Raw genomic sequence first — 26,521 nt, 5'->3', positions numbered from 1 at the left:
GCATGTCTCTCTTGGGGCTGTCTTGTGCCTTGTACCAGCATCCACCTTCTGCTACTGCGCTATTTGATTCTTGTTTTCTGGTGGTCAATTCATATCAATCAGGAACGACTCCTTGTATTAGACCACAGCTTTGACAATTAATTGTCTGAGAGGTCCCCGGTGACTACGGTGATGGATGATAGTGATGATGTAAGTGAGGGCCAAGAGTCCCATGTTCCGTCTCTTAGCTTGTTGTGTTGGTTGCACAAAGACATGTATGTACCCCGTACTAGACTACCGATTGCTTCTGATTCGAATAAGAAGCTGTTGGAAACTACTGCACAGTACCTCTCAATATATCAAGCGATCTGTCTTGTCTGTCTTGGTGTGGTATTAGTGGTGATGATCCTGACAGCTCATTGCTAGACCAATACAATATTCAGATTAAAGTTCTCGTCTCAATAGAATCTTTCAGCTTGATGTTCGTTTATGTTTCACTTCTTCAAATAGACACCCACCTCAACGCTCCTGGTCGAGTCTTTTCTCGACCCCGTGCTCATCCCACATCTTCGATCCCGGTAACTAGATCCATCCATCCATCACCCTGTCAAGGGAAGATCTGAGCTTCTGACGTAAGGTACTCTATGTATCCGTATTATACTGTATTACACATGCAGCCTCTCTAATCGGCCGTCGTCATCCGAGTCAAGTCAGATGGGAGGTCAAGCGAGTCAGGAGGTCGTTTCTCGGCCAGCAACGGAACATGGCAGATCGCGGTTATTTACTGTATCCGTGCGACTATCACCCCAACCTGGTATTTTTTTGAATATTGGAATTTATTACTATGCAGGCCAGAGCTGCTCGTGTAAGGCAAAATCCGAGGCATTGATGGAACAATGGGTAGTCTATTTATGTACGTAGGTATGTATGTAATATATGTATGTATATAGTATCTATAAGAAACAGAGGGAAGGGAGACAAGAAAGACAACTTCTCTCACCGGCCGGCAGGTCGCTTCACTTTGTGTTGTGTCACAAAAACTTTAGCCTGCAGATGGGACATTGATCTTTACCTCATTGTGTAAGCTACAGTAGGTTTGCTGCATGAAGCTATGCGCGTTGACGCAGGTCCCTGGGAGAGAAGAGACAACTTGAGAGAGCAATTGGCGAATAGGAGTTGACGATGCCTTCGGTCATCAATCATTCGTTGCACTGTACCCAGGATCTCTCTTAGCTACATGAAGGCCAAGGCGCGGTACGGCACTTGGATGCAAGGCGATATGATGGGATGAGACAGGACGGTATAGGACCGTATTTGCGGTGTAAAAGGACGCGATTCATCAACTATTGCATCGTACATATGCACCAGCTTATATAGAGAGTAGACCAGTCCGCCTATCTGTATTTCTGTCTGGGTATCTTGGACATATGCACACGCAATTCCAAAATCCCTGTTGGCTGTATTTGTATAGTACACTCTTCTCTCTCCCCCAGATCGACCGTGTTGGTGGGATGGATACCTACCTAAAGTAGGCAGGGAGTGAGTGTCAGATTGATGCATCCAGTCATGCAAATTGTGTGTTGCTGTCAGATATCGGATTTACTGACAAGGTGAAGGATAAGGTGAGGCAATCCCCCCTCCACCTCCACCTCTTCCCCCTCGGTGTGCAAGTGCACTCAAGCTAAGATTGGCGATGCGCCGTCCGATTCTGGAAAAATGACAAGAGACAAGCAAAGCAGCAAGATAGATTAAGTTAGTAGGCGGTTAAATGGATGTTTTGCTGAGGTTTTTTGCTTTGTTTACAAGGATCACCCAGCTATATTTCGGCCGTTTCTGTTGTTTTCTCCCCACCACTTATCAAGTGTAGTTTGTACTATTCCATAGGTCTTTACTCCTCCACTGTGGTCTTTGCTTAAAACTCCACAAAGATTACTATTATTGTTGTTTTTTGTTGTTGCTGTCGTTTTGAGGCCTTTTAGCTTGACCCTCTTTCTTACAATTGCCGGTGACCTGTGCTGTCGTAATGCGTCACCAGGTACTTTCCAGGGAAGCCAATGGCGGCTATTGCTGAATATACCTACCTTAGTACATATAAGAATTTTGAAGAGCCAGAACTTGTTTCTTGATCGATCAACTTTGTATGGAGCTTCCAATGATGTCAATATAATATCAGTATCAAATGCTTTGCCAATATTTTGAATAGCCTAACTACCTCGGCAACTTCCCTGAGGAAAAGGATTACCGAGAACAAAAAGAAAGCGAATCCGCAGTGTCTACGAAGACTCTATATTACGAAGTAGTACTAAGAGTAGTATACAGCACAATAAATTAACTAGAATACCACTCTGAAAAGAACAATATATTTATTTATCCACTACAATATCATTACAGAAATTAATTACTCAAGTTCAAGGTCCGCGCCAGAATGGAGATGAATTTTTGATCTTCACTACCAAATGAAATGAAAGGTCCCAGTTGATCTACAACCACCAAATGTCAAACTATTCTCCATTCACTCCCCACTAGGACACTCTCGGTAAATAAAAAAATATGCCTTTGCCAATTTAGTACTCTCCCTACAAGGAGTTAGGTAGGTGTAGGTACCTCTGCTTCATCATGAGAATATTGCGTTTTTTACCTCACCGCTTGCTCCTGTGCAGCTGTCAATCAGTCATTAAAACACACCTAACTACCTATTCACAGTCCTATGGAAGCGCTTCTGCAGCACTGTTGGGCCCAAGTTACGACGTGCATCGCTTGAGCTTATCCGATTGATGCAAGCCCCCCTGTTCTCTTCCTGGCGCCCAAGCATGGATGCTAAGGCCTGACAAGTCAGATTATTTCAACTGAACATGGGAGCCACGAGAGCAAAGGCTGCAATAGTCAGCTTCTGAGACCTAGTATTACAGGCATTCCCAGTCTTAAATCACTAGATACAAGACCCTTTGTCTTGGATGCTGTTGTGATACAACAACCAACCATCTTTGATATATGCTGCACCTACATAGTATTCGTCCAGTTATGTCACCACTGTCAACGCAGACTTGACCCTGAACTTGACTGGTTATCACAGGTTTAACTCGAGCTCGTATTGGCGCAACAATAAGTTGATATACGATATAAAGAAAACCTGAGGATGGAATGTGGAATGCAAGTCCATTTCTAAAGCCCGCGTCACCTGTCTTGTTCTACTGTATCTCCGTGTCTCAAGGTCACGGACAAAGATAAAACCCCATCCATCCATCAACCACGGGAATGACTGGCTGGCTGACTTGACTGGTGCGTGACCTGGGTATAGGAGATAGAACATTTTAGGTTGCCCCTCTATGATCCCTTGCTCGTCGAGTGCGAGTCGCTACCGTAGTACCTTTGTACCTTGCTGCAGTAGTCAAGGCTCAAAGAGCCGCTCCGTCACGATCCTAGTGCTGGCTCTAAGCTGTTACTAGATTGACTAAAACAGGTATGCAGACCAAAGCAAATTGACACATCCCTTCATCCGCTTGCTGTGCTTTGTTCATAGACACAGAATTGACATAGAGGGCCAAACCAAGATCCGAGTGTTCTCATGATACTCCCCAATCATGGAAACTATGCTGCAGTGATGGCAATAAATACCCCCTCCTCCATCAACTGATACGATATAGTCTACATTTTATACCTGTCAGTTTGTATGTCTCTGATGTCAGCCTCTTTGTACACAGTACTGGTGTAAACAAGCATGTGCTAGAAACGAGAACCTTCTATCAATTTTTACTGCTCAATATGACAACTGCGCTCCTAATCAGGTTCAGCGTGCATTTCACCGCACTCCGGTCTAAGTCAAGCCTCACCCTTCCGGGACCTGGAGCTAACAATTAATTAACGTGAGTTGATGGTTGCGGTTGTGGTGGGCAGCTTGGTGGTGTCATCTCTGCAGACGACCACATCTATTCTGAGGGTCCAGATCTGACAAATCCAAGTGATATCCTTCACTACATCTTCTGCCAGCTTGGGCCAAAAATAAACCCTTGGCATCAACAACCAGGTACGTGCTACCCCATGAACTGCCTACTGTATCTAGACGTGGGCAGTCTTTTCTCCTTCTGGGGAAAACGACCCTGGAAAGTGAGGCCATTCAGGCCAGCCCGGGTCAGGCTTGCTGAGCTGATGTGATGTGATAGAATGTGATACGACGTGATGCCAAGGGATTTGAGGAATAGTAGTCTATGTTCTCGGTGAAACTCAGCAGCTACTGGAATACCACCGTGCCACGCAGGACAGGACAGCTTAAAGAGATACGCGAAACCTGATGCTAAGTAAGAGTCATTGGTTGATTCGGCTTCATGCATCAATTTGTGCAACTCACAAACAAGGCGAGTATATATGAGTGCCTAATCCACCCAGTTGCATATATGAGTTCAAGGATCCCCCTTCTAATGAACGAGGCCTTCTAAAACCATACATACTTTACTCACAAGATGGATGATACCTTGATATCGAAAATCAGCGCTACCTATTCGATATAAGCGTGTCTACGGTGCTGTACATTCCGCTTACCTACCTCAACTTTGCCTCACGAAATGCTACCAGCCGCTGGCTGTAACTTCGAACACCTTTGAGGCCAACTATTTCCATTCTTTGCTCCTGCCGTGCCGTGTTGTGTTGTGTTGTGTGTTGTGTGTTGTGTTTGTGCCTACCTACCTACCTAGGTACCTACTCTTGCCTATTTTAGTACCTCTGTACCGTGCTGCACTATGCTGGATTGTAATGTACCTTCCTTCCTTGTCACTATTTCCAAAAAACCTGATGATTTAACTGCAGCCAGGAAATAGTCAACAACATCGACCAACCGATCAGTCAATCTTGCCTGCCGTGTGGTTACTACACACAGGGAAGATTCCAAGCAAGTAAAAGGTAGGTGCAAGCCAGCAGATGCCTACCTTGTAAGGTACCTACCTGCTTTTCATTTCCATTCCCATTGCCTTGCCTTATCTTACTGCACTTGGCGTGGCAAGTACTTTCATACCATCCACAATCGCATACCAATCATGAATATTTTATTGCTTCCTTGATGGCTCACCTCTCACACTCAACTTCAATCCACCCCGCCGTTAAAACATGGCTAAACTGGGCAAGATGCATCTCTCATACTTGCTCAATCAATCAATTCGTTGAAGTTGTCTCGTTCAATCAATTTTTATCCCCTTCAGCGTTCCCACTTCACCGTGCGGCACGAGTAGTCTCAAAGCCTCATCTCTATCTTTCAGTGTGGACTTCTCTCCTATGTATCATGTTCTCTCTTTTCGTTTTGACATGTGACTAGGTAGTAGTTGTGGCTGTATGTTGCTCACAAACTCGAGATCCTCCTCGTATTGGCCGCTTACCTACATCACCCTGCAACCGTTATATGGGTATCAACCTCATGGCAATGCAGACTACCGCGCCCCATGGCTACGGCATCCCTAGGAAATCAGCGATCAATTGGTATTTGAGAATCCTCCTCAATGCGATGATAGCGCCGTAGAATACCGCACGAACATCTTACTTATCCGCTCAAGATTTTATGTGCTTAGGATTGGAACCACAAAAATGATACCGAACTCTTGACTGGACCGCTCGTCTCGATAGATGATACATTATCACAAAGTACCAGTCAGGCGATACATGCCAAGATTTCACTTGGTCTCTGCGCTTGTGCAGCATGTACCATTCAAACACAATATCATTGATGCTTTATGGCCTGACTTACTTTTGACCATGATGATAATCCCTCCCAGGCTTCGCGTTCAGCTTTCCCCTTCTGGTCTTTCATGGGCCTCGAACGAATCAAAGTTCAGTATGTACTATTCAATCAGGGCTGCTCAACCTACAAGCTTCATGCGTACTCGGTTCTATTGGTCTCGACCAGACCAAACATTACATCCGCATGCGGCTCGCCATCAAGTTACGTTTCATAGGTCCACCAGCAATTATGCACGCGGCTTGACACATATGACTGGGCAATTATCTGATAATACGTATACTCAAGGTTGGTAAGCCAGCCATGATCTGTCAAGGAAATTGTTTTGTTTTCTGCAAGACCGACATTTTCACATTTGCAAAATCAGAAGGCGATGGCACCAAAAACCCGAGCGCTCGTTACGCCAGACCGCATGGCTTGCAACGGCGCCGACCAAGCTCTCTTGGTTTCTCGAACGTCATTGTACACTACCGTGCAATTGGATACGCTTCAGCTGCGGGATGACCTGTTCTGGATGTCTGGGGAAATATGTGCGTGGCCGTAGTGCCATATGTTGAGTGGATGCGTGGTGCGGGACACTCGCCTTATTCGGTATCTCCCTTCACCGGTTGACCACGAGGAGATCCTGGAGATGGCCCACTACTCACTGCCTGGCACACGCTCTTTTGCCTGAGCTTCGGGGATAATCCCCCACACGAAACGAGAAGATCTCCAATCCAACTCTTCAGCCTCAACCACACCAAACAATAGCTGGCCAAACGTGCCAAAGGACTCGCCTCGCCATCAGTGAATTTGGTCACATCCAGTTGATTGTACAGATCCTTTCTCTCCCGCATACAACACTTATATACACATGGCGGCCCATATTGTCACTTTAAGTATATATGTGTACCTTGGAACTCGGCTCACCGACAAGTCTGGCGAAGAACAAGAGTTTATTCCAGCAAATAGGGTCGATCCCGAGTTTCAATAACGGTTGCATCGTGATACAAACAAGCTTGCAGGTTTCCGCTCCAATGGGTCCAACTAGCTTCACCGCGAGCCGAGACGATACTCATATCCTTGCTCGATAACCCGATGACAAGATGGAGGTATGTTTAGGCTTCGACTAGTACAATGAAAGTGCCTGCATACAACAAGTACTTCACGGGAATGTTTTCTCGATACGTCTTGTATATACGGTGTGCTGACCCTCAGAAGACCAACAAGCAGTATAAGTCAAGAAAAAGCAAGGCGCCGACGAATGGAAATGCCACAGTATGTTAGGTGTCACAGCAGGCTCTGTTTAACTGGCCAATTCCATTTGAGCCTTCCCTTTTTTGCTGGGAACCCAAGCAGACTCGGAGGTCTATCGGGCTTGAACAGAGACACCAGCTGATTCAGTATCTGAGCATGATTACGTTTATATGCAAGGCGGTTACATTTTAGTTTCAGTCGGTGCCTTCGTTTCAGACTCGGCACCCTACATATCATCTGCCTCTGCACTATCAGACTTTTGTTTCATGCACGGCACAGCTGCCGTAACATCTGGTCCGACAACGCAAAAAGCTTATCAATATGACGAACATCTGACAATTAGTGGTGCAGATAGTTGCATATATGCTTTGCTCGTTGCCGAGTCGTCATGGGCTAATTGGTGCTCTGTGGCCTGTGAGCTTGAGGTGTCAAGGGTAACACGGGCTTCAACATCAGCCAAAACCGTCATGACAGTATCCATGTACGCTGTCAAGAGGCTTCCGGGTCGACCTGGCATCAATCCTTCAAAAGAGGGCCTTATCGTTGAAGCCGCTTAAGGGAGGAACCAAACCTTGAGAAAATTTGAGTTGCGGCCTAACGTGCACGGAGCCCTTGAGTGTAAAAGTCCTTCTTCATCTCGCCTGCAATCGTGATGGGCTGGCGAGACAGGATCCGTCTGTGGTCTTTTATTATTGCTTCTTGGATATTGTTCACCGCCTATACTTTTTACAGCCGATATGTAGGGGTGGTTGCCAGGGTCAATTGGCCGCGGAGCAAACAAGAAATCCCTCTCAGACAAAGACATTCAGTTCGTTCCTCGAATTATTCTCATTCCGTGGTGGGTAAGGCTCAGGTGATGGCTCGGAATGCAGCCGTACAGCGCGAGGGGGTGGATGTTGTGAGAAACTACATCAGATTGTGTCAAATGTCACTAAAAATGCCAGTTTATTGAGTGTGGTGTGGCACGAACAACCAAGCAAAAAAAGGCGACATGTCGGTGTGAGAAGTAGGCACAGAAGAACGAACAAGTATCAGTACTCCAACACACATTGTTCAAACCTTTCACTGCCGGGGATACCAACGGGTCGGGCCGTGAGTCGGCCAAAGCAATCCAGCCTGATAGTACTGACTTGGGATATCCGGTGTGAGATGGCCTCCACTACATGGATGGAAAACTCGGATGAGGTGACTGTCTGGGGCAGAGTACCCGTCAAAACTCGCGCTATTATGTACCAACAATGGCAGAGCTCAGCACTGTCGACCACGCGTTTGCTAACGGATACCGACTGTAGAGTTGTTTCGCTTTGTCGTCACGGACGCAAATGTCTGCCCGACAGCCACATTGTACTGCCGCGGCCAGTTGCACACTCGTTTGAACAGTGGGTGCTCCCAGGTGACATCCGGATTGCCCTTGTTGGTAGGATGGTAGCATCATGTACCAGTCAATGCTATGTTAGTACGGGGGACGGGGATCAAAATTTTCTCCCGTCAGGCGAGCAACTCCTCGTTCTCTGACTGAGTCGCGAATAGATTGAGGGTGGGCTTGTTGAATGGGAGCAGAGCAGTCTGCTTCCGTACTCTAAACCTTCTCGGCGAAGCTGTTCGGTGCCGTCGGCATCTCAACTTGGGTCACGGCGAACAATTCTTCTCAGCTGTACGGCCGTGTCTAGTCAGTATGGACGAACTTCTGAGTTGTTTATCTGTTCACGAAAAACAATATGTTGGATCGAGTATAGTGATGATGAGTTATGATGGCAGTGCCTTAGCTGAGTTTACCCATGGTGCTAGCATAGACCGTGGTATCAGATGTTATATAAATAAATGTAACCATCGTTTGTGTAGTAGAGTAAGAGATTCCTGGATGTAGCGAGGGAAGTCTCATTCCATGCATTTCTGTGTTGTTATATCGCAATCACGTCTTGCAAGGAAGAGCTCCCTACTCTTCAGAGTCTGTATCAAGCAGAATGATATGACAAGCAGCTGTATATTGAAGAGTCTCTGTTTCTGTATACGTATAATCTGATCTTTACATTTGACTAACGGACCAATGAGTGAGTTGCCGTCCTCGGTAAACGCCACGTCCTGTATCGAAACAACAAAGCTACAACAGAGCTTTTACTCATAGCAAGTACAAGAAGCATACTCACAAAACATTTATCATTTTTTTCGTTTAACATCTCCTTCATTTCTGAAGATACTCACATGTGAGAATAGTTCACTATTCAGGAGTTGCGCATATCTTACGCATGTATTGTCTTTGTTCTACCAACTGGGACTTTCGGATACCAGAACAAGAGTTCGTCCGAGTCCTACCCAAAGCCTAAATCAATGTATTGAGCATTTAATTATCTTTTCCAGGAAACCTCGCGTATACTTTAGGCTAGTGTTTTGTTACTTTGCATAACGCATGCGAAATCATCTCATGGATTTGGTTTCCATGAATGCATTGGCCGAACAAAGAGATCCTGCCCCCATCCATAAATTTGGAAGTTTAAGTTATGTTTATGAGAGACCCTTCTCTTATAGCGACTTAAGATCCGCGACAGATATCTAGAAGATGTACTTGTACTGGAGTGTGGTTTGGCAACAGCAACTTGGACAGTACAGTGACCAATGCGCTTCAAAATATGGATGCCAACCGTATCATTGAAGAATATCAGGTGAGACAGTCATGATGAGATTACAGAGGTTCGCTCGGCAATATCGAATGGATAGTGTAAATCAATAAACTAGGGGTGCTGGTTGATCAGCCACTGCCCTGACGAGGAGATTATGTAGCCAGGGTAAGAAAAAAAGCAAAACCATGTTTTAGTTGACCGAGTGATAGTCACTCCCATCATTTCTAAAAGACCATTTTACTATGTTCTGTGTTGTGAGTGATGTGATGGTAGTCAGTGATATCCCAATCTGAACCCAAGACGTCTAAGTGCCCAATCTACTATCTGGAGGTTATCATGCCTAATGTTCATCGGGATTGGTTGGACGAGATCGATACCCCGAAAATGCACAGCCACAATCGAAAGTGGAGTCATGGGGGCTGGATCAAACCGCAAATCTTTCAGCCTTGCGCGCCCCGAACCTTTTCACCCCCAGCCTCAGCCTTGCTACACTACATCCTGACGATCAACTACTATCTTCCGTATCGTTGAGTTGAGCTCTGTCGATACCATTTAGGTTAGCATTTACCCCACTATTCAATGCCAGGTCGTCACCAGGAACCTTTGCTAATTGATAGAGTTCAGATTCATCGCTGTATAATACGGACGAGTACGACAGACAGACACCCTTTGCTCTAGTCTGCGACTGTCGATTGTCCAGTCTCGAGACCTTTAGCTTAGAGCTCATCGCGTCAGCTCTTACAACGATACTTGTTTACGACGTTCCATACGATAGAGGTTTCTCTACTCTTGTCTCCGGTCGTCTGTTCAAGGCGCTCTCACACAGGGGAAGAACCCATCATCCTCCTTCTCTGTCGCCATCATGTCAAACAACTCGCCCTCCACACCCGTCAAGGTGCCATCCAGCGCCGCAAACCACACACAGGCCACTTTGGACCCAGATCTGCGCTCACAGATTAATACTATCCTCCTACGCGATGGTCACGTTTCCAAGTACGCTCCCTCCATTCACAAAACTACAAAATGATGTCCCACTAACACTATCCCCCAAGAATACAAGATGCCCTCCTTCACGCTCTGAACTCACACTCTACGAACTGGCCCACTACCATTCAGTCACATGCTCTATCTCTTCTGCGCTCTGGCGAGGTGGCGACCTTCCCTGCCCTTCTTAGTCGCGTCCTCGAAGATGTCCGCCACGACTCAGCTCTGAACCCCATATCCTCGAGCTCCAACGGCGCCAGCGCCAAGTCTGCAACCAACGGTGACGCTTCTAAGACTAACGGCACTACGGATGCGAAGCCCAGCCTGGCTGTGCCAGAGTCCGTCGTTGAGGAAGCTCTTCGTGTCACTAGAGAGAGCCTCGAAGCCGTTTGCGAGATTGAGGACGATGGATCCGCCTAGGAGGCGTCACAACACAGCGATACCGAAGAATCAGACGAGGATCCACTAATGCTTATATATCGCTTCTTACATGGGTAGCGCCATACTATCCCGACAAACCCAAACTTACCCTTCCTATGAACAGCCCAGCCCCATCTCAGAGGTGAAAAGGCAACAACAACTTGACCAAATCATCATACAGCATAACGAATACCGACAGTAAACAGTCCAGGATAAAATCCAAGATAAGCCCACAATTTTAGGAGAACTAATGCCTCTCTTGAATAAGAACCCAAACGTAATACATACAATCAGTCAACCATTCACAAATGGAGCACAGGACGGATGATACCAAACCTGAAAGAAGTCATGGCTACGAAATGAGATCCACGCATGAAGCTAGCTACTAAATAGACAATTCTTTGATAATGAGTTACCTATGATGTTCCTCCGGGCCATGGCAACGTCAAGTTCGTGATAAAAAGCGTATCTAGATTTAGCATTTGAACCCAGCATGGTCAACGTGATTCCGATGGTCTATATTATGGTAATGACGCTTGAACCAGTAGAACTTTGCACAGAAAGATTGCGTGCTCCAAGAGATTCTCTTAGCAGTTAACGGCATATCGGTCTTAAATACGGTCACTGCAAATTGTGTTAAAGCTAAGGGAATCAATTTCATCATCTATCAAAGCGCAAGTCTGTCTTAAGTCACCTAGTGACCACAATCATTTCCTCCTGATCTTCAAAAACATCATGATCAGGTAGGTTGTTGTCCATCTCTCCTCTACCATTCTACCAACTCCTATTTCAATATCGACCAAAGCGTTGGGATAAATCCATCTCACTGACCGGTCGCACGCTGATGCGGAGATGTACGAGAGAAATTATTAGAGTACAAAGGACTCATGTCCATACAGTCGTTGCTGTCCTTAGTCATAGAGATCATCATCATTGCCAGCATCGCCGAAAGAGTTACCGGCGTCGCCACCAGCGGCCTCAGCACCGGCCTCAGGGAACTTGAAGAAAGCGCCGGGGCCAGCATTCTTCATCTGCTGGGCGAAAGCCTCGTACCGGCGGATCTCAACATCTGACACTGATCGTCGAGCCATCTGCATGGCCTCCTCAAAGTGAGCCTTGGTCAGCTCGGGAACAGGATCCTCAGCGTCCTCGTCTGTGTCCATCTCGTCACCGGCAGCCTCTCGAGCCTTCTGGCGCTCGATGTCGAGAGCGATAGACTCCTTGATAGCAATCTTGACAGCACGCTGTGTGATGAAACCAATATCGGCACCAGAGAAACCATGTGTCTTGGAGGCAATGTAACCAAAGTCGATATCGGAGGCAATAGGTGTCTTGCGGAGCTGAGCCTTGATGATGCTAAGACGACCGGGCTCGTCAGGCAGGGGCACGTAGATGAGCGAGTCAAGACGACCAGGTCGGCACAGAGCAGGGTCAAGCTGCTCGGGTCTGTTGGTGGCACCAATAACGAAAACGTTTTTCTTGGAAGTCATACCGTCCATCTCTGTGAGAAGCTGGTTGACAACACGGTCAGAAGCACCACCAGCATCACCCATGGATCCACCACGGGCCTTGGCGATGGAGTCAAGCTCATCAAGGAAGACAACACAAGGAGCAGCGGCACGGGCCTTGTCAAAGATGTCTCGGATGTTGCTCTCAGACTCACCGAACCACATGCTGAGAAGCTCGGGTCCCTTGACGGAAATGAAGTTGGCAGCACACTCGTTGGCGACGGCCTTGGCCAACATAGTTTTACCAGTACCGGGAGGGCCAAAGAACAGCACACCTCGGGAAGGAGACATGCCAAACTTGAGGTACTTCTCGGGGTGGTCCACAGGGTACTGAACGTTCTCCTTGAGATCCTGCTTAACCTCCTCCAGGCCACCAATATCCTCCCAGCGAACGTTGGGGACCTCGACAACGGCAACTTCGCGAAGAGCGGAGGGGTTGGAGACGCCGAGAGCGAAGCGGAAGTTCTCCATTGTGACACCAAGGGAGTCGAGGACCTCGGCATCGATTGTGTCCTCGTCGAGATCGATGAGATCCATCTTCTCACGAATCTGCTGCATGGCAGCCTCGGAGCAGAGGGCGGCAACATCGGAACCAACATAACCGTGAGTCTCAGATGCAATCTGCTCCAGGTCGACATCGTCACCGAGCTTCATGTTCTTGGTGTGGATCTGGAGAATCTCGAGACGACCAGTAGGGTCGGGGATGCCAATGTCAACCTCACGATCGAAACGGCCGAATCGTCGAAGAGCGGGGTCGATAGAGTTGGGTCGGTTGGTGGCAGCCATGACAACGACGTTGGAGCGAGCCTTCATGCCGTCCATGAGAGTAAGGAGCTGAGAAACAACTCGTCGCTCGACCTCACCGTTTGTCTTCTCACGCTTGGGGGCGATAGAGTCGATCTCGTCGATGAAGATAATAGCGGGAGAGTTCTTCTCGGCTTCCTCGAAGGCCTTTCGCAGGTTCGACTCAGACTCACCAGCCATCTTGGACATAATTTCGGGACCGTTGATCAGGAAGAAGAAGGCACCAGTTTCGTTGGCAACAGCTCGTGCCATCAGAGTCTTACCGGTTCCGGGGGGTCCGTAAAGCAGAACACCTCGGGGAGGCTTAATACCAATGGACTTGAAAAGTTGGGGGTGTCGGAGAGGAAGCTCGACCATCTCTCGGATCTGAGCCATCTGCTTTCGGCATCCACCAATGTCATCGTAGCCGACCTCGTTGAGGTTGTTCTCCTCCTCATCTCGCTGAATGGGCTCACCCTCGCAGTGAATGACAGTATCTTGTGCGACAATACCGTATTCTGGGGGGTCGACCTCGACGACCTTGAACTCTACTTGCCTCATACCACCACGGACAATAAACAGGTCTCCTTGGCGGACAGGTCGGTAGGCTTCTCGGAAGTAAGGGGCGAGGAAAACGTCAAATAGAGAACCGGTGATACCCTCGACGGTATCAGCGATAGGCAGAACAGCAATGCGCTTGGCCTGTATATGTGTTAGAAACTATGTTGTTCGGTGGAACCAGCGATGGAGCACTGACATATTTGATATCGGGACAAGGGTGGATGGTGATCATGTCACCATGCTTGACTCGCAGGTTGTGACGAACGACTCGGTTGATGCGGGCGCTGCCATCATCGAGCTCATCATCGGCGAGGACGATGAGGACAGTGTCCTTTCTCTTCTTGCCTCGAACGAGGACGGTGTCACCACGGAAGAGCTGGAGCTGGTCCATAGTGGCCTCAGAGAGGGCAATGATACTGTTGTCATCGTTGACGGCATCGGTAACCCTTGGTGATGTCAGTTATTGTCCAGTCGTCACACAGCGCAAAGTACCTACATCAGCTGGTTGGGCTTCTTCTTCTTCTTGAGGATCGCGGTTGCGACATCATCCTCCTGCAGAATGGTTAGCTATATGTCGAAGACTCGTGGGGAATCGAATGCCACGAACGTTCTTAACCTCGGCGCCAGAAGGGTCGCTATAACTCTGTTAGCCAATCTGTTCGATAAACCAAACACAGTCTGCTTGACTGGTCTCAACAGTGAGAAGTCACATACGTCAAGTTGACCTTCTTGTGGGGGTGGTGCTCGTCAGGCTGGGGAGCCATGATGGTTATCTGGTTGCTTCAGATGAAGCTGGTACAGGCTCAGTGATGACGAAAGGAGGGGGAGCTGTAAGAGTTGCGGGAAAGCCAAGAGATGACTTTATGGATGTCGTACTTGGTGTTAAAAGAGAATTGCGGAGATGGAAGAATGGGGGAAGGAGAATGTAGAGGAAGAGTTTGAGGTGGAGAGTTGTAAAAGCAGACGTGATGTCGGAGGTTTGGCCTGAAGGTTGGAGGCAAGAGCTGTTCAAAGGCCACCACCTTCCCTCCGGAACGGCTGTTGACAGCGATTCACTGGCCGACCGCCACCTCTGTGGGCCAATGATATCACCGGATGCCCTGAAAACGGGGCGGAACAATGATGTTGAGACAGCTTAGCTCAGCCGGATGGTGGGGCTTCCAGGCTGGCACTATGATGCAGCGACCGCAAGGCGGTAGCAACAGGCACACCGAGAGTGACGACTACAAAGACAAAGCAGGTGGAAACCAGCAGAAGCTTCCATTGAAGTGTATGTTTACTGTCATGTAATCACATACCCTATAATGGGTGTTTTCGTTCTTCATTATTAGATGGCAATTCTTTATTAACCCGCCACTTTGTTGGTCCCATAACGCAGGGACTGAGTACAGTGGTTAGGTAGTTCCTGCATGTCACGCTCTAGACTGTTTGTATCTCCGTGGCGGTCATCCATAACGGATCAAGGGCAGTCCAATTATTGCGCGGCCCCAGTTGCCTACTGCTCCTCGACCGATCCTCTCAGAACACGATGATATAATGGGCTAGTCCTGAGTCACTCACCGTCGCCTTTTCCTCAATATTCCATCTGCTATTACAGTTTCTTACAATATCTTGATAAATCAATCCATTACCCCTTTGCCGCTTGCAAACAGCTTACATGATTGCCCTTCGTAACTGAAAGGTCTCAGCAAGGTACTTGGGAACATAGGTGTGTCGGTCCAGACCGTACTTTGTATTTGTTTGGACAAGCTACCTACATTGGCATATGTAGCCTTCCTCTCACCCGTGGCATTGACTGCTGTGTACAATCTCAATTGGCTTTTTTACCTGCTGTACTTCTCGCGAGTCAGATAACAGGTATGCCATCGCCCGGAGTCAGTGACCAAGAAAAAGCAGTAGCCACGCATGGCGTGCCCGATAAATTTAATATTTGAGAGTGTGCGGGCGAAATCCATCTAACTAGATTACAGATTTCAAATGTGTGCTATCTCTGTCTTTTAAAGTCAAAGCATTGCTGTGACGGGACTGACTTCTATCGTGGTCATGATGCTACCCTGAAGTATCGAGTGCTACAACCAATGACAAGCTCTGCTGTAGTTCAGAACTCATGATAGAAGTATACAGGTCCAGTCGGCCTCTGCCATTTCACCACAAATAAACTTGGTTTAAAAAAACATCGCTTTTTCTAGTGTGATTTCACTCGTCCTTCTCAAACGCATCATTGAGATATGTCACAAACATATCCCTCAACCTGGACGATTTCATATCACCTACAGCCTCTAGCCCAATACCTCCTCTGTTCAAACCCATGAATGCCCTCCTCAACCTCTGCAATTGCGGTAGACCAACCTTCTTTCCGGCTGGTAGGTATATCGTAAGCTCGTTAGAACCAGAAGGTATCCGCACCTCATCAACATCGTCGCCCTCACGCTGTGCCTCCACTATGCGTTTTACAACATCTGATGTTTCGCGGTCCAGTAGGTATAAATAGTCGCCACTTTCTTCTCGTCCGCGCTGTATAGTCGCTTGATTTGGGCGAACGACCTTGCGGGCCTCGCCTGCTATTGTGTCCCAGAGGTCAGAGAAGACCTTTGTGGCTTGAGCTTCATCGTCTTCCCAGATGAGCGTGAAGAGCGGACTATCCCATCGTGTCATTGGGTTGGGCTCTTCGTATCGAAACACTAGGTTATCCCAGTTATCGGGCTCGTAGGGCTCTGTAGAATCAACCGGCGCATTGTCGGAATCTGTGGCTGCGGGTTCTGCCTCTTCACTTCCTGCAGTGTTACTCGAGTCTGCCTCCTTATTTTTTATTCTAGTCTCGTTGACTTCTCGTGCCTTGTCTACCGAGCAACCAATCTGCAATATACAGCTAGGCGTGCGCACAGCTTTGGATTCACAGTGGAGTTGATACCGCCAACCCTTGATGTAATTGAGACCGTCCAGGATCACAATATCCTTGTCGCTAAGTACACGCTTGACAGCGCCGTAGATGGCAGCGCGCGCATCTTTTTCAGAGGCATTCGCAGATCGGGTATGTGCGCGGACTTTGTCGGGGGACAGGTCGTAGACGGTACGGGAGATGGAAAGAGATTCGTCAGAGATGAGATGTAGACGGTACTTCGTATCGACTATACGTTTGGAGAGGTAGTCGTGTAGTTGTTTTGCGCGCGTCGACTTGCCAGAGGTGGGCAGTCCAGAGACGATGATGAGCTGGTGGGTATATTTGTTAGATGAGGGGCAGTGTGTGGGATATGGAGGACATACAGGCATCGTCTTGGTTTCGGTAAAATTCCACGAGACAAAAACAGAAGATCTTTAACCAACAGTAAAATAATACGCGATTTCGATGCCCCCTACGGCGTTATCAAAGTATGAGCGTCTAGTAGAAAAGATTGAAGTTGTTCATTGGAGAATTTTTGGAAAGATTCGACGTCACTGGGGTTCTTTGTGTGTGGGGTTGGGACTTAGTTCCCCTCATGGGCCTTTAGACGACCCTTGGCTTCTGATCAACAGGACAATTCGGGGTACTCCTTAGTAATTTAAGTTAATCACGAGCATCACTCTGTGTTAAAATGTTTACTTAAAAGGGTTAAGAATGAGAGTTAACCATTGGATCTCATAAGTATAAGTTGTAACTGAGCACCACAAAATAAATAGAGGTGAGGGAATCAAACTATAAGGTTGATACCAATAGAAGGTAAATGGCCACAGATTCGGGAGAAACGCTCTATAATATCACATGCATCGGAACCATATTGACAAAAGAGGGTCTCTTCGCTCTCGTTTAGGCCATTGAAGGCTGAGCTTCGTCTTTCACGGAAGACGGCACTCGAATCGACAGCCCTATAAGGGAAAGTGAACAAAGGTTATACACAGCCACGCGCTGAACCCTGGCAATTCCATTCGAGCAGATCTAACGCTAAACCAGATTTGGCATGCCATTCGACATTTCGCATTCTCTTCTCTCCCATCATCTCGCATTAACAGGCGTCAAGGTTGATTTTTGGTGAAGTGGCTCTTGACGCGATGCTAGAATCGCATCTCCTTTTTGGGAAAGCCACTCGAGCTTCTCATATTCCTGTGGAGATGAACTGAGGCTATGACGATGCCGCTCTGTCGAGTATACGGCGTTTCCTTAGTTCAGCTGAAGATCCAAGGTGGTGTTAAATGTATAAAGATGATGCTGTCTCTCGAGTCGAAGGGATATTCAGATCAGATCAACACATCAATCAGTAACAATACAAGCGTCTCTCTTCATCTCATCACTCTAAATCTACCGGCTATATTTATACCACTTATACAACCACCACTTAACATCCATACATCCATTCAATATGGCTCGCTCTCTTGGTGCCCACGACGATATCGCTATCGCTGAGATTGTGGTCTACACATTTATCCTGTTTGGTGCTCTATTTCTCTGCAAAACTCATGGCTTTGCTCGAAACGCTGGATGGTTTTATATCATCATCCTCTCTCTTGCCCGACTGATTGGCTCATCTATGCTTCTCGCTACTATCAACGACCCTAATAACACAAACCTCTACATTGGCTGGATTGTCCTCAACGGTCTCGGTCTCGGCCCATTGGTCCTCATTCTGCTGGGTCTACTTGATCGTCTCTTCAACACTATCAAGAGCCAAGGAGGCACTGGCATCAATGCTCTCTACCAGCGTGCTGTGCATTTGTTGATGCTTGCTGCCGTCATTCTTATCTCTGTTGGCGGTGCCAGCTCCAGCTATACTCTTGACGGTGCCTCACCCACCATCAAGTATAGTACCGAGAGCAAAATCGGCGTCTCCCTTATGATTGTTGTTCTTGTTCTAGTTATCGGCCAGTTCCTTCTCGCTCTTCGCAGCCAGTCCTATATCGTTGATGGCGAGCGTCGAATCCTCATCGCTGTTGGTGCTTCGTTGCCCTTTGCTATCGTCCGACTTGCCTACACCTGCACTCTCATCCTGGGTGGCCACAAGCAGGACGTCTGGATTTACCTTGGTGCTGGTGTCATTATGGAGATCATCGTGGCCATCATCTGCGAGGCCGTTGGCTTTACCCTCCACAAGGTTCCCAAGCCTGTCGTGAATGAAGAGGCAGCAAACAAGGCCACTTCTGAAGCATGAGAGGGGTTCGCGATCCAAAAGCCCACAGGGCAGACTTATGGTATATGTACAAGCGTGGTTTTGACTTATGAATGGTTCGGGGTATAGAGGAGTCTCGGTTCAGGTGCGACTTGGTTCTTTCTCTTTAGTCAATCAATAATGACATTGTATTTCAAACAAACACTTTCGTCTCTAAACGTGTAACATGTCGCATACATCATCTAAATCGTCTAACTTATCGAGAATGCTCGATTAGATATAACAATCATCAGCACAAAGTATTGGTCTTTCCAACCCCACAAAATCAGGGTATAAACGTGTCAAACAAGCAATTCAAGAATGCTTCCCAGAAGCAGTAACCAGTAGGAATATTTCCAAGTCTTACATGACGGTACAGCACATCTTCTCCAACTTCTTGAAAATGACTGTAACAAGATCGTCGTTCTGCTCCTCTGGCTGGTGGTGTTGTTGTCCACCGTGGTGTTGCTGTCCACCAGGGTAACCACCATGACCTCCAGAGTGAGAGGGTGGAACAGGCTGTCCTCCCTGGAGGTTGATGATTATCCTCCCGGTGTTGTCCTCGTCTGTCTCGTACCGCAGTCCGAGCTCCTGGCACAGCTCCTCGACCTTGGGCTTGAGCTTTTGGACACCGCCGGCGGAGTGGTGTCCCTTGCCGACGATGGCGTACAGATGTGTCTGGCCGTTGGCCTGGTCGGAACGAATGCGCTCTTCGAGGATTCTCTCAGCCTCTTCGACGTAGAGGCCGTGTAGATCGATAGAATCGGCCTCTACGCGTCCAGAGGCATTGTTCTCCCGGAAGATGAAGTCAGAGGCCTGTTGGTTGTAGTCGTCCATGCGCGCGGCGTGGGCCTTGCCCTGGTTGGAGAGCTCCTTTGCACCAGCTCCGTCTCCATCTTCATAGGCTTGACGTGACTAGACAAAATGTCAGCTACACTTTGTTCCTGTGGCATGCATGGACAGACACCTTGGTAGGCGCTGATAGAATGTGACGTACGCGAGCAAAGCAGTCGTTACGCTTCTCCGCCTCGGCTCGCGCCAGGTCTCTCAATCGGTCATACTCTTGCTCAATACTATCGTCATCGTGGGCAAAGGCTAAAGGCAACCCGTTGTCAGCGTTTAACGTTCCCCGAAGGCTTGTTGCGGATTGAACTGTTGCGTTCCCGCTTCCGGCGCAAACCAGGACCAATTCCGTGCCACAAGTTTAGTGTTGACGTACCGCGACCGCCCAGACGTTGCATAGGAATAGACATTTTGGGAGGGAATTGATTGAATTCCAGTTAATTATACTGATGATGATGGTGTTTGTTTTATGTCCAAAAGAGGATAATTCCTTTACTGTTGCCCGTTGCTTTTAAGCGTTGTCGTTGTCAAAACCAAGGTTGAAGCTTTGACTGACTGATGTCGTGTTGGCGACCTGCATGTGTTGTCAATAGTGGGCGCTGCCAAGGTTAGTGTGTACAGACAAGTACTACTTGTGCCAAGGCAGGCATATGAGGTATCCGGTTTGGATGCTTCTCCTGCGCTACATTTTTTATCTTCTCTTTTCTCTCTAGACTGTTCTTAGCTGGTTACTACGAAATACCGACTGAGAGGCCTCTGGGCACTACACAGCATTGATATCATTCTAGACTCGAGTAGACTCAATAGTTAGTAGGTATCCGCAAGCACTAGTTAGGTAGTTACACCAGGTTTTGACTAAGAACTTTACAATAATATCATAAATATCCAAATTGATCTCAGTGTAAATGTGAAAGAGAGTCTGAAATAGCTATTGACAATTTGAGGATTTCGGGAGGCATCTCAGCCGTCATACGATAAACTGAATGGCTACCCTTGATCTGGCAAATGCAGGTACGGATAAGTCAGCCACAATATATTTTTCTGTGCCCCTCGTAGATCGTTGATCGATCAACTACAGACAGGCGATGCAACCATAACATGACGCTCTCAGCTCCGATACCCTACAGCAATGGCTGAACGCGAACTACAACTCGGTTTCTATTGCAACCCATAATAAACAACCACAAAACAAATCTTTATTCAACCTACAAGCCACCAGATCTGGGGTTGGGACACCGGATCAAACCCACCATACAGAAGAGTGAACTCTATTGAGCCACAGCAAAGACATGAAGTCTATCAGAAATCGACTTTTAATTGTCGGTTCCAGGACAAGCCTCCATTCTTAACCTCACTTAAGCATCGAAACATACTTTCGAGCTTCTCACACAAGGTCGCTATTCCCGGTGGACCGGCAGCTGGTTGTTGGCTGGCGTCGTGTTTGCTCAACAGCATTGTAGTTGGTGGATAAAGATCCCATTGACGCGAGCCAACCGAACCTTGGAACTGGAACTTTTACTCGACATTCCCAGGCAATCCGATTTCTGCCCTCTCGTCGATTGTCAATTTTCCTCGAGGTATCGTGGCTGGTTCGGGTACTCCTTGTTGGAGGCTGGACTTTATTGTTGGAAAGACAACTGAACCGCCTCAGCTGTTTCCGTCTCGGAGCAACCTTGATTGTTCAGGTAGAAGAATGGCTTGGATGATCCGAAATTTGTAACGCGTATAAGCCCTCACTTGGGTATGTACATCGTCGAGAAAGCACTGAATCCTTGTTGATGTGTCTGTACATACCCAACAAACTCACACTCGTGAACATGGGGGTCATTGACATGCCAGGCCAGCATCACCAGTGCAAGAACGTCTGGACCTGAAGTTACATCGAAAGGGAACAAGGCAGGGATAAAGAATACGGAGGCTCACGCAATGCTATGTAATTTGTCCGTTGAGGATGATGCCATCAAATGTTACTTTATGGGAACCCATACCTGAACTCACTAGATGACATGCAGGTCAAGCAATAGCAGATCAAAAGCGGAACTGCTTGCCTGCCATGTGTTCTCCTAGTACTTGTTTGAGAGAAAAGTCGAGTCTAGACAGCATCGACTCCACTCAAGTGAAATGACTGAGATTGAGTGGCTTCGGTTGTCGTGAAATTGCTTTATTTTATCGTGAAATTTGGGGTCTGAGAGCTTCATCTACTAGCAAGGATGGGTTAGATGGGCTCGTTCTTGTTTGGTACTGAAGAGTATTGTACATACTCTGTACGTTAAACGTTTTGCGGGTGTCTGCACCATCATGTATTGGCTACACTAGGCGTAGCATAACGAAACGTTCTTGAAAATGACTATCAACATTTGTGTAGTTTCCCAGTCACAAGTGCCTTGAACCTAGGAGTTCAGAACAAGGATATAGCAAGCAGTTGCTCAGTTTCTTGACAAAGATCTGAGACCAGGATCTTAGCGAGAGAATTACCGATTGCGAGAAACAATACCTAATAGACGAATGGTTAAATACTATTAGATTCTGGCCGATATTTATTACAGCACATGGCCATAAAGATGGACAAGACATCCAACACCTGCCAAACTGATACAAGCACCAGTGAGTGGCCTCGGCTCCTGGGGATCCTCGGTGTGCTGCGCGCTATGTGTGCTCTAATACTACACATCGACTCTAGTAGCGGAGGACATCGTTGTGGCGTTCATCTACTGGGTTCGCGACTCGTTTTACCCGTCAAAAGACCAATGAGCAACCCGTCCGCTGTGCTTGACTCGGTCACGACGAGGTTATTTGGAAGCCTCTTATTAGCAGTATCCGCAACAAACTGTACGGGAATGCTTAGCCGAGTGCTTAGCTGTCTGCACATACAGAGTAGATACATCTAGCTCGTCGGACTCTGAGTGAGATTGTGTTTTTAGCTTGCCGATCGTGATAGCGAACTGTATGCAACGGAAGCTATGGAAGCAAGGAGGAAGCTTCTGAAATGACAGCCACTCTACTCTGTACCACTGCACCGTATCTTAGCAACGGGAGCGCCCAGACCTCTTTAACAACGGCATGTGCTCTTGGTTTGCCCATTGACCTACCAGCTATTAAATAGCTTTGTTAGTTAGTGATCGGCAGATTTTTTGCAGTCGAAATCCGAGCTGACACTTTTGCCCTCACCTCCAATGACTAGATGCCACTAGTGGTAGATCTGGTGTTGAAACCGTGAAGCTGCGTACGTACATTGGAGTACAAGTTACTTGTTTCAACTACTTCTGATGATTCTTTGGCCGTTGGACCGAGGTATTGCAGTTGGTGAAGAAGATCAATTGGTGTCACGAATGAAATGTGTAGCACAACAATATGTTGGTGTACCGTGTTCCTGTTGATGCCGTCAGCTGTAACACACAGTCGTTCTGACTTGATCGCCCCGCGTATAGCGACGAATCCAATGGTAAAATAAGAACTAGACTTGGCAGTTTGTCATAAGATTCATGTATTTTCTAGTTCTAGCTCATTTTGACGCTAGCAAGTGTCAGAGCGTGGACAATCTGAGCAGTTATTAGACCAAGATTGGAGTTCGTGTCGGACCGCTCTGATGGTAAGGGGAAAAAGCAATGAAGCAGGGATAACGGCACAAGCAACTCTTTCTAGATGTCTTCTACGGATACAACTGTGCATTGCGGTACAGTGCGATGTCGAATTGTAAATCGAAGGGACCCCTGATAAATCTCGGGCGATCCCCCTTTCGTAGTGCCTGCTATGACCCTGACCCCAGTCAGGAGACAAGGAGCTTGACGGTATTAAGTGGCCCCGGTGGAGCAGACCATCAAGACTCCATGTATCATGAGAAAACGGGTTGACTACGTATGAGTTTGGTTCACTTTACGATTTCGCATTAGACTTCGAGGGATACCCATATCAAGTTTGGTTCACTTTAAGTGAATGCACAGAACAGAATGGTACCGCAGTGCGGAGAATATGGATATCCAGTTACCGTAGGACACTGGGAAGCGGACGATAATAGAATAAAGCCGATTCGGTTCGTTTGAGCGGGACGGGAAGTACCTCGATGCAACGAGCCGACCTCGTCTCGTGCTTGCTCTACATCACACATATAGGTAGGTAATAGAGAACAGTTGGGGACGATACAGGTGGGGTATGATATGTTAATGCTATAAACAAGCAATGAAACCTAGCAATCAGCAAATGAGGATGGAGAGCCGAACGATGAAACATCTATGTATAAATGTATAGTCCATATTATAGTTAGATGTTTGTCGATATCTACATACTGCAATGCATCGCATGCAGACTGACGAACGGGTCCGCCAGTCAAAACAAATGGAACATGATGCAAGGTACAGAGTACAGCGTACCATTCATAAGATTTGTACATGCCGTGGGTACAGTGTTGCAGATATCGCGTCAAGAGTGGACCAATCGCAACATCAAATATCCAGCTCCTGACAGTACATCAGTACAGTTGTAGGAACATTCATCCATGTCAATATTTCCAAAGCTCCAGATCGCTCATATATTAGCAACGCACGCGGTGCTGGTCAATTCTTAATGGGATGGTGAGTCGACGTTTCGGATCAAGTTCCCGCATTGAACTGTGCTGAGTGATTGGCCATGGGTCTTGCAGGTCGAATCACAGTCGGATCCGAACCGAAATTATTGACAAAGCCTGGAGACTTCTGCAACTCCAAACATTCAGTCCAAAGCCACAGTCCCACTTGCCAGGTCCTGGTTCTGTATGAAGGACGTTTCAAGCTGACTGCACAGCAGACTTTGCTTTGTTAATGTCATGCAGCGGTTCATCTCAAACCAACAGAAAACAGGCAGTATAAAGGTATATCAAAGAGCTGTCACGAATTGAACTCCATTGTTCGATGTTAAGTACCCCTTATTCTGTAGATCGGCTGGCTACTGTGTATATTGTACATAGTTTCTCGGAGCTTGACTGTTGGTACCCTCATCAAGGCTGTGATGTGATGTTCTTCATGTCCAGACAACATGCCCGCTTTTTGACAGTGATAGGCTGTCAGAAGACGCAACTGTTATTATCCCGATTTTAATCGAATTTTGCTTTTGCCATTTTGAGGGTTTTACACAATGACGTTTGTTAACATGACGACTCACTTTTTGGAGACATTCATCGATAATGTGATTTCTTCTCTCAAACCATGCGATTGCTCATGGTTTGGCTTTCGATGATCATCCCGTCCGGCAGGGACGCTATACCCCAGCAGGCGACGATGATCCACCAGGTTCTGAAAGGCTAATCAAGTTGTTCTGCAAGCGGATGGGTTAAAACAGGTTGAAGAAACCACTGAAGCAAAACCCAGGACAAGTGCTGTCTCGTCTGAAGCCATGTTACGGTACCGTAGCATTGCCATGCCCATCTCACATGGATGATATCCACAGCTAAGAAAATGGCACCATTGATTGCTCCACTTGACCTCACCTCGCGGCTTGGATCTGGACTTGACCTGGTTTGGCTTTTCATGTATGTACATATGTATAGTTGGTTCCCGGAAGAGGGTTCGCTTGTGCTTGCTCAGACATGGCTGCTCGCAGAGAGACAATGAGTTCCCTTACTTCGAGCTCGGAAAAAGAAGGTGAAGGAGTGCGGTTCTCTGCAGTAGCTAGTGACGGTTGCTTTCTGTTGTCCGCCCTGCAGCGCTGTCACAGCAGATGCAAGGATCAGCATTGAACATTTCAAGTATCCGTAGTTTGAGCGCAGGGCTTCCGCATCATCACCATCCCACGAGAGATCCGCTGGACAACCAATAGATCGGCAGCATGTCTCTTTTTCTTCCGGGCGATTGATACAGTACAGCACAGGAGTGGGGGATGCTCCGAGCTCAAGGCTGCGCTGAGGATTCGCACACTGTATACTTGGAGCCAAGTAGCGGTTCGTCCACCGTATCCATATCTGACTGGTGATTGTTTATTAGCCCAAGACCCTGGAACGATAGCGCGCGTCTCAAGTTATTTACTGCTTAAAGGTGATGTGGCTGCCGTGTTGGGAGAACCGAAAACTACCAGGTCCTGTTAGTGAATTGGCGTTAATCAGGCGCTCTTGAGTCCCTTGAAGTCTCTGAGAGACGTCGGCCAAGAGGGAAATTGGGTGCATGCAGAGAGAGAGGGTCCGTCCCTGAGAAACCCGCTTTGATACTGCCGGATTCGATTACAGGCCGGGGTCCCCAAACTACATGACCTCTAGCTCAGGTACAGTGCAGGTGAAGGAAGGATGTACCGCAGCTGTCGTTCCATGGAAGAAGTACGACGGACGGCCGCCGGCTGTCTGCTTTAGGGCACTTCAGTCAGAAGGACAACCACTAACTCCTTGCGACTATAATGTTTCAGTACTTTTTTGACCGGCTTCAGAATTCTTCAGAATGGTCAGACATTTTGTAAGAAATCCATGTCTAGTACTGTGTCTATGCTTTTACCTGGGTACATACTGTTGCAGACTGTACCTGCTCTCCAGGGCAATGAAAAAGATTCGTCGCGATGCGATGCGATGCGAATAAATGAAAGCGTCCTGCTAGGGCGCTATAGTAGCAACAGAAAAGCCTTTCTAACCAACCTAAGCAGGTAAGGTTTACCAAAGAGATACATGATCCATCGCTGGGATCTCCGGCAAAGCTAGCGGTACCTCGCTCTTGGCTGGTATCCATCACTCATTTCATTTCATCTCATTTTCTTTTTCTCTTCTTTCTTTGGCTTCTAGCAGTTCCAGTTCCCATCTAGCTG

The 26,521-nt window shown here is 47.5% G+C and overlaps 6 protein-coding genes across 6 annotated transcripts; 3 read left to right on the top strand and 3 right to left on the bottom strand.

The window, feature by feature from the left end:
• Positions 1-6,071: 6,071 nt before the first annotated feature.
• FPOAC1_008136 (uncharacterized protein) lies at positions 6,072-7,491 on the top strand (the record flags this gene model as incomplete). The annotated part of the gene is made up of 2 exons (XM_044852581.1): positions 6,072-6,228; positions 7,082-7,491. 2 exons carry the CDS (start codon positions 6,072-6,074, stop codon positions 7,489-7,491), a joined length of 567 nt encoding a protein of 188 aa, XP_044705251.1.
• A 2,923-nt stretch (positions 7,492-10,414) lies between these two features.
• FPOAC1_008135 (uncharacterized protein) lies at positions 10,415-10,956 on the top strand (the record flags this gene model as incomplete). The annotated part of the gene is made up of 2 exons (XM_044852580.1): positions 10,415-10,545; positions 10,605-10,956. The coding sequence occupies 2 exons, from the start codon at positions 10,415-10,417 to the stop codon at positions 10,954-10,956; spliced, it is 483 nt and encodes a 160-aa protein (XP_044705250.1).
• Positions 10,957-11,867: 911 nt separating this feature from the next.
• CDC48 (AAA ATPase cdc48) lies at positions 11,868-14,572 on the bottom strand (the record flags this gene model as incomplete). Its single annotated transcript, XM_044852579.1, has 5 exons — positions 11,868-13,949; positions 14,005-14,254; positions 14,305-14,360; positions 14,416-14,443; positions 14,523-14,572. 5 exons carry the CDS (start codon positions 14,570-14,572, stop codon positions 11,868-11,870), a joined length of 2,466 nt encoding a protein of 821 aa, XP_044705249.1.
• A 1,432-nt stretch (positions 14,573-16,004) lies between these two features.
• On the bottom strand, positions 16,005-17,078 carry FPOAC1_008133 (uncharacterized protein; the record flags this gene model as incomplete). Its single annotated transcript, XM_044852578.1, has 2 exons — positions 16,005-17,018; positions 17,073-17,078. The coding sequence occupies 2 exons, from the start codon at positions 17,076-17,078 to the stop codon at positions 16,005-16,007; spliced, it is 1,020 nt and encodes a 339-aa protein (XP_044705248.1).
• Positions 17,079-18,142: 1,064 nt separating this feature from the next.
• On the top strand, positions 18,143-18,928 carry FPOAC1_008132 (uncharacterized protein; the record flags this gene model as incomplete). Its single annotated transcript, XM_044852577.1, has 1 exon — positions 18,143-18,928. The coding sequence occupies one exon, from the start codon at positions 18,143-18,145 to the stop codon at positions 18,926-18,928; it is 786 nt and encodes a 261-aa protein (XP_044705247.1).
• A 360-nt stretch (positions 18,929-19,288) lies between these two features.
• FPOAC1_008131 (uncharacterized protein) lies at positions 19,289-20,178 on the bottom strand (the record flags this gene model as incomplete). The annotated part of the gene is made up of 3 exons (XM_044852576.1): positions 19,289-19,840; positions 19,923-20,020; positions 20,145-20,178. 3 exons carry the CDS (start codon positions 20,176-20,178, stop codon positions 19,289-19,291), a joined length of 684 nt encoding a protein of 227 aa, XP_044705246.1.
• Between the last annotated feature and the right edge of the window lie 6,343 nt (positions 20,179-26,521).

The sequence above is a fragment of the Fusarium poae genome, chromosome 3 (assembly GCF_019609905.1).
Source record: "Fusarium poae strain DAOMC 252244 chromosome 3, whole genome shotgun sequence".
NCBI lineage: Eukaryota > Fungi > Ascomycota > Sordariomycetes > Hypocreales > Nectriaceae > Fusarium > Fusarium poae.
This window is presented reverse-complemented; position numbering and strand designations above follow the sequence as displayed.